The sequence below is a fragment of the Bombus impatiens genome, unplaced genomic scaffold, assembly GCF_000188095.3.
Source record: "Bombus impatiens unplaced genomic scaffold, BIMP_2.2 scf_0517, whole genome shotgun sequence".
Classification (NCBI taxonomy): Eukaryota; Metazoa; Arthropoda; class Insecta; order Hymenoptera; family Apidae; genus Bombus; species Bombus impatiens.
In genome coordinates this window covers 767,638-779,385 of record NT_176936.1, presented here as the reverse complement: position 1 = coordinate 779,385, position 11,748 = coordinate 767,638, and the positions used below count along the sequence as shown (strand labels likewise).

The 11,748-nt window shown below is 35.7% G+C and overlaps 2 protein-coding genes across 6 annotated transcripts in view; both read left to right on the top strand.

Annotated features, from left to right (window-relative positions):
- The window catches only part of LOC100743269 (mucin-19-like), a 48,287-nt gene that overhangs the window by 9,872 nt on the left and 26,667 nt on the right, over positions 1-11,748 (top strand). Inside the window, exons 2-3 of one of the 5 annotated variants that reach the window (XM_033321873.1) lie at positions 4,140-4,325; positions 5,104-5,232. The gene's annotated coding sequence lies outside the window, so the exon portion shown is untranslated. Of the gene's footprint in view, positions 1-4,139; positions 5,233-11,748 lie in introns of those variants that run through there. The other 4 variants (XM_033321877.1, XM_033321872.1, XM_033321876.1 and 1 more) reach the window with 4 other exon arrangements.
- LOC112213185 lies at positions 281-1,955 on the top strand. Its single transcript, XM_024369065.2, has 2 exons — positions 281-936; positions 1,143-1,955. The coding sequence occupies exons 1-2, from the start codon at positions 877-879 to the stop codon at positions 1,560-1,562; spliced, it is 480 nt and encodes a 159-aa protein (XP_024224833.1). The 5' UTR covers positions 281-876; the 3' UTR covers positions 1,563-1,955.

Sequence of the window (11,748 nt, the reverse complement as noted above, 5' to 3'; positions counted from 1 at the left end):
TCAAAGAAATGCACTTATAATAAAGCATCATACATTAGTATGAAAATATCTTGACAGTGATTTCGTTGTTGGATTAAATTTTCAATTTAATTTATCAATAAAATTAACATAAATTGTTATTATGCACTGGGCGATTTCAACAGCACCGCAATCAATTTCATCATCGTTACATACGTTTCACGCGTTTCAGAAGTACGTGAAGATTATTTTTATCTATCAATTAATTCCACTGTTGTATGAATTCTGGCTAGACTTTCGTGATAGTAATGCGAAGAAAATTTTTAATATCTTTGAACAGATGGAACTTATCAGAAATTACAAACAAAGCAACGCAACTCTGTGAAGTGAGAAAAAAAGGAATTTTTTTCTTTTTGTCTACAATTTGATCGTCAATCCTTTTAGGAAATTAATAGTTACTAATGGCCAACTTTTTTCTGTAAAATTCTATTTTGCATATGATTTCTTCAATTCTATATATTCTATTAACTATAACGTATATTTACTAACAAAAATAATTCATTTTACGTGATACTCTTTCTGATCCATAAAACGTAATCGCACCGTATCAAACACGCCTCGTCTAATCTAATCAGTCACAATGACAGCAAGTTCGAAAAAATCAGGACACTTTTGCCTTCACGATCTGCTTATGTCACGAAACGGGTATGGTCATGTTTATTCGGCTTACAACCGAATGTTGATAATAAAGGAATAAAAAACGAGAGTAGAGTGGCGTGGTTGGAACATCGACGATGATCTTACGTTCGAAGAATAGGCTTTGCAAGTCGTCACTGTGGAATTTACAGATGTCAATCGAAATTGATAACTCTTCGATTGCGACTTTAAAACCGTAGTGATCTTATCTGAGCGACGATAATGCGATTATATGGAGTCTATGGAGACTTTATTCGCTTACGTAACCGATTGAAAAATCTGGTGAGTCTAAGCCAGAAACTTTGACTGAAATTGCTCGAAAATACCGATTGTTTCAATGTAGAAGCGAATTGTTCCAAGTGCAACCGATATTGAAAGGAAACGCAGTATTTATATAATGGAAAGGGGAGCAAACACGCGGATAAGCTTTGTTAGATACAGTAATTAAACCAGTAATTAAACTAAAAGGCAGCTGATTACTTCAATAGGACTGGATTGCTCGTTCTTCTTCCGAGACATCGCAAATGATTCATCGAAGCTGTCTGGAAAAGATCAATGAGGAATCTAATTGGTGCTCAGAACCAGGAGAATCGATCATAGCAAAGATTGAAGATCGAAACACTATCGTAGATACATTACAATATTGCAAAGTTCGGTCATCGATTATTTCTAAGCCGTCTTATTACGACGTCATAAAATCAGATGACATTTCACTGTTACCATTGTTCTGCAAGCCTGGATCAGAGGGTGATCTAAATATCCATCCTAGGAACAGTACGATTGTCTTGTATCAGAGAAGAGGCCATAATACTTTTTTCTGGGAATGCGTAGGAACAATAAAAAATCAATTTCTGAGTAGTATGAAATCAGTAATCTGGAACACGAGAATTACTTCATGCATGAAGTAAAAATACAACTATATTAGTTACGAAAGTATAGAATAAGAGTGAAATGAATATTTTTCAGACTCTAAATTCTTCCGAAAGATAATACGATTTAATATTATAATATCCAGTTTTCATGTAAAGTTTATCATTTATGTCCGTGTACTTTTATTTTGTCCAAAAAAAATAATAATCGCGATTTAGAAAATGCCAAAATTTAATCCCTGGGATCTTGATGTGTCGTAACGCAATTGTCAACGTTGGCACGCGTCCGAATTCCTTTAAACTCATTATCATTAAACGGATAAGCGAGAGCCGAATAAAATTGATTCACTGGCGCCCGCGCGTAGGGTTAAGAGGGTATTATAACAAGATTATACGAAGCGGAGAGAAGGCTGAATGGGTCCTTGACATGATTAACTCTTGTTGTAGGTGGACCATGTTTCGACACGCTCACGTTGATCCTGCTCGTTGTTCCACAGACTGATCCTTTCGTTTTCATTTTGTAGCAAACAAATTAGCCAGTTTACGGTGTAACACAATTTCGATATTGATCCTGTTCCTTACACGATACTTGAACACGCATGCTTAATGTTAAAACTCCTTTTAAGATTAAAAGGTTCTTGAAATAACACAATTTTGAAGTGAATATGATTTTTTCCATTTCTTTCTCTGAATTTTTTGTTATCTATTTTATTATTATTTTATCTGTCTATGGTGCGTATGACATTTTTCAGAGATATTTGTGTCCATTGTGAAGCACAATTATATAAAGATATAAATAGAAAAAGGAGTGAAACCTGTTGTAATAGGTTTGTGTATAGATGCATCGGTAATATTGATTTTTACAGTTGTACAATCCGCGAAATGACACCTTTGTCATATAACAGGTAGGAAGAATTCTTAAGAAGCGAAGGACTTTCGCGTGATGGCCAGTTACTCGCGATAGAAAATTACGAAACACTTTGTTTCAAGGGTGGGAACAAACTTCGTTTGTTCTATAGAAGGCACTCGATATGTCTAATGTCGAAACAGAAGTGACATACATACTTCCTGAACATATGCTCCATTCTCACTACGCAAAGTATATGTAACTACTGTAATTTAATATCACTCGCAATTATTATTCTTCTAATCATCCCGGCAATTGCTTAGAAATTGTACCCCTAATAGAAGAATTATTATTCAGCTATATTTCAACCTTATCTGCTATTCATTTTCCTATCTTACACATACTAGCTTAATAATAAATTTATAGCATTAATATGTAAGTACATTGTTTCTCTTCTTTTGTACGTCTACCTGACTAACCTGTCTTGTAATTTTTATGATTCTTTAGTTTCTAAATTTCTTCGTTCCTTCCCAATACCTTAATCTTAAATTTATTACATTTTTCAATGTCTTCTCTTCCTTCTACAATTATAAATTATTTTCTGTTTGTTTCTAAGTAATAGAAATTTTCGGTACCACAACGTAGGAATGTATAAGTTACTCTATTAACGTTTTTCGTTTATCGAATCTTTTTACATAATTTCATCGGCTAGTCCTTAACAGATTTAAACGCAAATTGTAATCTAAACGATCCCTCACCCTCAGAACTCGATTTAAAAAATACAGAACTTCGCACATATTTCTCAAGGCCCACCGTAGATAAAGAATCTCTCGTAACGTGAGTCGAGCAGAGCAGTACTCGTAAACCAAACGAGTTTCAGCTTATCTCGCGAAGGTCTGGGTTAGGCGTGCGCCAACAGAGCGCGGCCTTGCCGATTTGACAATGCCGATACTATACGATGGACCAAGTTGCCAAAAATGGGGGCACGTTTAAAAATCTGGCGCCAGGGTGAATTGCATCACCTTTCGTTAAAGTCGTTCCGGCTTTACATGTACTACCTACCTACAACGTTTCAACTGTCGAATAGTGGATCTCTCAGCTAGTCAAGGAGCAATGCGTTAATCTTCGTTTACACGCGACGTAGACGAAGGATTGCTTAATTGTGCCGCGTGAATTATTCAACCAACAATCGAAAGCCTTATGTGCGTCGATCTTAAGCCCAGGCCCAATGAGGCAATTCAGAAGGCACTAAACCTCGCGAACAATGCCGCTTCTCGAATCACTTAACGAGAAATTGTAATTTCCGCTGATGAGATTTAACATTATGTAGTTTGAAAATACCGTGACCATTTTGAAGCATTAAATTAGTAGTAAAAATGGTGAAAGTTAAAATGCTTGGCTCTGGCCTTTATATCGTACGGGGTGTCCATGAAAAAGATCCTTCAGAATGGTGATAGAGGGGATGAAACGACAACATGTCCTACTAATATCGTGCCGAATATATGAATATATTGGTTAAGAAGCTGTCAAATCAATTAACGTCATCTAGAGTGTTATGAACTAATTAATTTATACAAACAAGGCTAAGAATCAGGAGGAGTTGTATAATTCTGCACTATATACATTGCAAAGAATGATTGATAGATCTAGAGAGAAACGGCAGAGTTATCTAACGAAAATTTTTTGGAAGTTAAAAGATTAGTATTTAAAATTTCGTAGTAATTTTGTTAACAAAATGATGATTCATAAACCTGAATATCTTGACGCAGAGGTGGAATGGCGTTTTCCATGCCCTGGGACGGAATGCTTTCCTTGGAACTGTTGGAGAAAGGAGGAATGCTCTTAGCTACTATTCAACCTGGCTGACTAATCGAACGATTGAATGTCGAAGAAATTTAGAATCGAGTCCATCTCACGGATCAGTAATACAATACGATGTCAATTCCACTTGCTGAGTAAGTATCTTGCGAAGTTGCTTGCATTCGAACTAGGACCTACGTAATGGCATGGAGAATGTGTCATAGTTCTAAAAACAAATGAACATTTGCACGATACTCAGAATTCTATTATATTCCAATCTTCGATCGAATATTTCATGACAAAATTGTCGTAAATAATTTTTTTCTAATTTTTGTTATTTTATGTCTATGACAATTATCGATGATGATTCATACTCCATGATAAAACACACATAAGAAACAATTCTCAAACGAAGTCGTCCAATCAGCCGCCTTCTCCTTTCAAACGTCAATTCCCTCGGTCAAACTTTTTTTTGCCAACTATCGAGACCATTCCCTAAGGCCATCCTATTACAGACATAGCCCGCAGCGTCATCGAACGGCAGCAATTAAGAATTTAAAAAATAAAGATCAACCAGACCAATCTACATACATCAGAGTCTCTGTTGGTTTCACCCGTGCAATTTAAATAATCGCCGTCCACGCTCCTGTCTTTTTTATCATATATCTAGAAAGTCGTTCTAAACGCTTCGTTATTGAACTGTTTGCACCCACATGCGAGCGAAGGGATGTGCTCATTCTAGTCATAATAAAATACAAATTAATTGTCAGTAAACGCATAGCATACAAGCATATAAGATTAACTTATTGAATTAACGGCAGATTTGCTATGATCGCTAGATTATTGGACACAATAATAAGAGGGTAAACCAGATAATTGGCAATTTAATGACTGAGTAATTTTGTTGATCGTTGAATTTATGTACAGCTGTAGATCAAGGTGACTTATTGACAGTGGTGTTCTGTGAAGCATACCGATTGACCGTGGCAGTAGTTCGACCATGACGAACCATTCTACAGGAGTATCAGAGAACTGCGAATGTGTAACGCGATCGTAAATTAGGTAAGTTGTATCATGGAAGGTAAAAATTTTATGGAATATCTGAATGTAGAATAGAAAGTAAATTTGCACATATGATATGCTAATGCGAATTCGGTGATCGTCATTAAACATAACGTAGTACTTTTTAAGAAAAGCTGTGAACTCTTTACAAACTCTATTGATGCTCAATAGATTGATTAATCCGCAAAATACGTGAATGATATTACAAACGATTGCATACCATAGCATATTTTATCGCGATGGCGACGGTAGGGTCATCATGTACATACCACCTTGAAATTCGAAAAAGAGCCAGCGGATTAATGAAAATCGGATGAAACTTGTGTTACCGCCCTGAATAAAATTCCAAGTTTTTATCTCCTCATATTTCTGTCAATGAGCCGGTCTCAATCTCCGAAACATGTTTGCTTTAACACCCGATTGAATTTACGAGCTCTCTGTATCGTTTACACTCGGTATACAAGCTGGTTACTTGCAACGTGCAATGTAGTTGAATAACACGAAGAATTGCGAGTTTTAATTTTAGTACACATACTGGTTCTCCATGAACGAAATAAAGGACGTCGTATGGCATGTAATTTGACAGTGAGTGCAACTTTGGGTAAGGAATCTGACGAAAAAATAAATTGCAACTTTCCAACAAAGACAAAGTTGATAAAGTTCATTTCATATATAACAATTATATACAATACGTATATACAATTTCGTACGTTCGAAAAAATTGTGCTTCGAGCTTTAAGAGAATCTCTTCTCTGTGAAAAGCATAAATTATTAATTAAAAAATCGTTATTCGTCCGATTCGACGTTCGCAGATGTGAGAATGAAAAGAACGCAAAATATTCTTTGTTACAAATGGACACAAGTGTCCACACATTTTGTCAACTTGAACTTTCGCCATTCATCTGCAGCTATTGTTCCTTAATGGTGCCTACTCCCTTACCAAAACGGTGGACGATGCTTCACAGTATCGTAACTTCATGAATTATGCAAATGTGCACATCGTACCGCATAAAGTTTCGACTAAACGATCTGATTTATGATCCTCCGTCCTATAAAATGTTCGATCAAATTAAATTTTGAACCGTGTCGCGAATGATCAATCTCAGTTTTCTGGAAAACTGACCCATTCCATTAAATTCCCAGCCTAAATTGCTGGAAGATCTAAGTTGCTAAGAAGCACTTGATTTACTTGGTAACAGTAGACAACACCGATTGCACTACATTTTGGACGAGTTTACGGATAAGGCCAGCGAATTCTCAGCTGACGCATCTATTTGTAGTTAGTACACGTCTCTATTTAAGTGGCAGTTCTGTCACAACTGTTTCCAGGAAGAGTTCTATAACATTTATCTCATTTAATAAAGAAAAGATAATATTTTCAAAAATTTTCGTATATTCTCCGATTGATTACTGAATTATAGCATTGCTGAATTTAAAAAGGTTCGAAAATGTCACCTTTGACATCGCAAAATGAAATTTTTCGTTCGAAAAATTCCACTCAGTATGATTTATTACTCTGTTTACTACTTTTTTTACATTCTTATGTGGATAGACTGTTCGTCAAACTGTTACACTTTTACTTCCGTGATCTATAGAAAGTCACGGGGAAGATCGGCATCGTTTTTCGATATCACGATCGAACGTGGACTTGACGTCACCGTGACTGCTAGCTACAAGTTCACTCTCGTTCCAGACTCCTTTGTGATTTCTAAGCGAACTAAAGACGTAATGTGTGTGTTTCGAGACAACTTTCTTTCCTGTCTACGATCCTTATTGAAAACTGGATTCCTCCCGCGTGGTTTTATTTTCTTTCCTTTTTAGCGTGGGCCGTTAACGCGGGCTAACGCCGATTAAATTCGGGAACGTCGCATTTCCCGCTCGAATCTTTTCTGCGTAATCTTTCTAACTAATCGATATTAAAGAAACAAAATGAAATTGGCTCAAGAAAAGGAAGAATCGTGCAGTCTTGTATAGTGAAATAACTATGTAGGCTGTTTTTTTTTTTAGGCTTCTGAGTACAAACTTAGAGAAATAATGAAGCCAAAATCAATTTCTTTTGGAATGAAATATCATTTTATAGTTGCAAGCAACTTATCTCGTGATGATGTAAATTATGAAACGATTTCTTGATACAAAGAATTTTGGCAGTATTATTCAAATCGCTTAGGTAACTCAAGTATGTCTTTCATCGATAAAACATTATCAGCCAAATGTCATATCGTTCATGAGATCATATCCGACAAAATTTATGACACACAAAGATTTAAAAAGATTGCGTGTTCGCGAGTTACGAATACCCAATGACAGTGAAATTGTTCTTTCTCCTTTCTCGTTCGTCCGATGATCTGAACGAAACGATCACTAGATCACGAACGTAATTTCAGGCGAACGATTCAAGGCCCGGTATCCCTTCCCAGCGAATAAATCTACAATAGTTCAAATTGCGTGTGACGTAAGACGGGCGCGCGATTACTTTTAAATGACTTTGCGAAAACGAAGCTTTTGTGGCGGCGTTGGTTAAAATAACACGGATTAACACCGATAGCACGATATAGGATGAATAGAATGAGTTGATTAATGGTCAAGTAACAATGATAGAAAGAGAAACTACAATATGGTTTCGTAAAGAAGACCGCGGTGCTCTGTTAAAAGTAACGAGCAAGAAAGATCCCTCGTCATACCGAGTAAAATTGTAAAATACTTCAAATAAGTAACGATTACATCGCACGTGTTCTTCTCGAAATATTTTGACATGTGAAATTTTATGCGATTTATTCTTTGCGAAACGATCTTTCCCGAAAAATACTATAAATAAAATTCGCTCGTGTGGAATATGGCGCCTAAGTTACGCTTTTATTGGAGATTTTATTGAAGAATCAAAGCAATAAAAATAAAGGAACGATATTCCGTGTTCTAAGTGTCAGTAAAATCAAAGTAAATTTGACTTCACTACTTTTTAACCTCGTGCATGCAAAAATTTCCATAGGATACCTATTACAAAAAAAATCTTACACTTCCATATTCATTTATATTTCCATATTTCCTTCGTCTTTGAAAAAGCACGCGATGTTTCACAGCTTTGGATGTTTAACGACTTCCCTATTGCCGCTAATATTCAACGGATTCGGCTGACGAAAATATTTACTCGATATTTATGCGCGTGCCTGTGGCAGCGCCGAAAGCAACCCGCAGCTGTAGGAATGGGGTGCCATGGGCCAGCAGCGTATGATGTAATTCTGGAGAAAGTGGAGGCAGAGAACATGGGTCTTACGAGCGGACATCTTGGGTGCTACCAACGCTGGAATGCGAAAAAGCGAAATGCGTTCGGAGGTGGATCACGGATCGATTACGTAAACCGATTTCGGCCGTGTGTATAGCAGGCGACGATTTAATAAGGTGAAGTTACGCGAGGACGAGAATGGATCTGTTCCCTTGTAATTGAAGAACCATGTAAAGGAAACGAAATCTCCAGTGAAATTAGTTCGCTGTCTTTGTTACTTCTTTTTTACTTTTTTCTTTCCGGATTAAGTATCGTTAATGAGTAGCTGGTGTCTATTCATATTTGTAAATGGTGTAAATTCATATTTTTATGGACAAGAATTTTTTCACTCGTTAAATGATATAACGAGTAATTTATTTTGCACGTTTTGTATATTTTTGTTTATTATTGGCACTCTATGCATCTTGTGCATTTATGCAAATTTTAATTATCTAAAAGTTCATCAACACTCATGGTCTACTGATCAGATTGTAACGAGTAGAAAAGATAGAAAAAGTGACAAACTTACCAGCTTCGAAAAGCTTGTGAAAAGTCTGGCGCGATAAATATTTGTTTACTGTAATTACTGCTTCCTCGAATATGCACGAATTCTTAAATTTAATGTTCTACATTGCAAAATATCTAAAGTTTATAAGAAAATTGCAGATTGCAAATATTTCTAATTCATGGAAAGTAGAAACAGTCAGATTGAATTCTAATGCTTTCCTTGACTCGTGTTTCACACGGAAATAACGGAAGAAGAAATTCTTGACGTTGAAAGAAGGTACATTCTGCGACGATGAGACCTAATAATTTCGCAACTCGCGTCCTTCGAGTGCGTAACACCGTTATGAAAAAAAATGACTTATTAAAAAACCTTCGTCCTTCCTCTTCAAATCTAATTGCTTCCTTTAAAGCTACGTCCTTGCACATATGAAATTGCAGCCACCTACGACTCAAATTGCGAAATACGAAAATTGCTTTTAATTGTCCGCTTGTCTGTAAAATTTATCATAACTTATTTGTACGAAATTCTTTCCATTTATTTTTTCATCTTCGTATTTATGGCAAGAAATTTGAGGAATTTATAATTGGTTTTAATTAAGATACATTCGGTTTGGCGATAAATTTAGTAATAATTCCTTGATGAACGATAAGCGAAAATTATGCCATACGTCACAGCCATTGTAATGAATTTACGTTCAAATGATTCCTCTTCACCTTTCTCTAGCAAACGCAATTAAGGTCTATACACGTTCCTTAATGTGGTACGTAATACGTGACATTTCAGAAAATGCAGAATTTTCCATAATATTTATATATTCGGAGGTCGTGTAAATATAAATCAATCGGTAACCAGTTTGCGTTCATTTTCGATTACCTAATATACTTTAAAGGGTAATCGTAATTTAGTTCCTTTCGAGTCATTTAGAATTGCATTTAATCAAGAATACGATTTTTAAGCTTCTTTTTCAAATCTAAATGTATCATGCTCGACTTATTTATTATAGTTATTTAGTTTATCGTTGATCCGCATTTATAAAATAATTCATTCTTATGTGGAAAATGAAAATTCTGCATTATGATATGGAACATAAGTAGGATCGAATATGTATAATAATCGTCGTGCATTACAAGGCAAGTATATTTATACACTGTAAATTATTCCGTGAAATTCTTGTTTGATTGCGTCATCGAAGGAGTTGTCAGGACCTTGACAATGCAGAATCGTCCACAGTGTTACTAGTTTACTATACTTCATTATTATTATTTTCATTATCAAATAATGGAACTACTTTACCAATTAAATTTTCATCGCTTTCAATTGGAATTATAAAGCCTAATTACTCCTCAATTACAAGTGTCAATTATCAAGCAAAATAATATGGGGAAACTGAAGTTAAAACTTTTACTTAGTCATCGTAAAGTTTTGCATGCACGAAACCGATAGAAATTGATCTTCACAGTCGAATAGTCACAGGCGAGTTGCTACACATTTGGTCGAAGGTGCGATCCTCTTTTAACCGTTCGCTTCGGCTGTTATCGAATGCAAATAAGCTCTCTCCTGTCGAGTATACTTTCGTGTCACAAAGGAATCGGCTCGTCAAGAATCCACTTACCTAAAACAAGTGGTTCAAAAGCCTGGGGCTTATCTCTGACGTACTTTTGTCGACATCTTAGAACTCACGATCCATCCTTTTCCTGTCAAGATGTAGAAATTGAATTTCATAGCGAACACGCTTGTTATGGTCTCCGACGTTTCGGAAACTTTTTCATTTTCGAATTGTTAATTCCATTATTCCAACTCCATCGCGTATTTTTCCCCAAATAGGTATTAAGACAATTTTAATTAAATTTCATAAATATTTGTCAAACGACAAGGTCAAAGGAACTGCGCAAAGATTTAAGAATGGTCGCATCTGTTTCAAAAACAATGGGAATACGTACACGATTTATCTTTATACGTTTATTGTAAAGCCTAAAAGTAGCAACAAGCCCGTTCTCATGATATGTTACTCGTGAATTTGCATACGCTTCTTCTATATCGAATAAATTAATCGTAAATTTGTTGCACAGCGTAATTTGTCGGCAAAGTGTCGTTTTAACAGATGCAAAGATTTCATTATGTGGTCATAAATTCTTTTTACATTGAGCTCTCTATAATCTTACGTAATACTTAATTCCATGCTTATTGGACAACCGTTTTTATTATTAATGAGTACTCTTGGATTTAAAAAAAAAGAAAGAATCTTATTTAAATCAACTGCGTCAATGGTATTGTATTATTTATCATCCTCGTAAAATTTTTGCTTTCTTTTCTTTGTTAATACGAAATATTAAACATTGGCGAAAAAGAAAGGTTTATAGCTGGGATTCGTAAAATTGAACTTGTAAAAGAATGCAAAAGGAGAAAAGCAATAACCTTTTATATTATACACGAGTAGGAGTGTGGTTGAAAATATGGTTTATGGTGGCACCGTGGCTTTGTCACCCCTTACGTAACCGCAGGAACTTTATACCCACCTCGTGAGGCCCTCAGGTACTTGGGTGTGGTCCCTTTTTCCACATAAGCTCCATTTATCGAATGATCGCCGCAGATCGATCAATCCGCACGCTTTGAGAGATATAGACATATTTCTTCCGTGAAACGGAACAGGAACACTTGCCCGTTTCCTTTCGACATTTTAATCTATCGACAACGCGGTGCTACTGAATATTTATGCTATCTCTGATATTTATGCTGCACGTTCAAAATA

Excerpts from the sequence above, each read along its gene's own strand:
- LOC112213185 (XM_024369065.2), top strand. The coding sequence starts at position 877 with ATGCGATTATATGGAGTCTATGGAGACTTTATTCGCTTACGTAACCGA. Across the intron at positions 937-1,142 it reads GTAACCGATTGAAAAATCTG|GACTGGATTGCTCGTTCTTC; the intron begins GTGAGTCTAAGC and ends TTACTTCAATAG.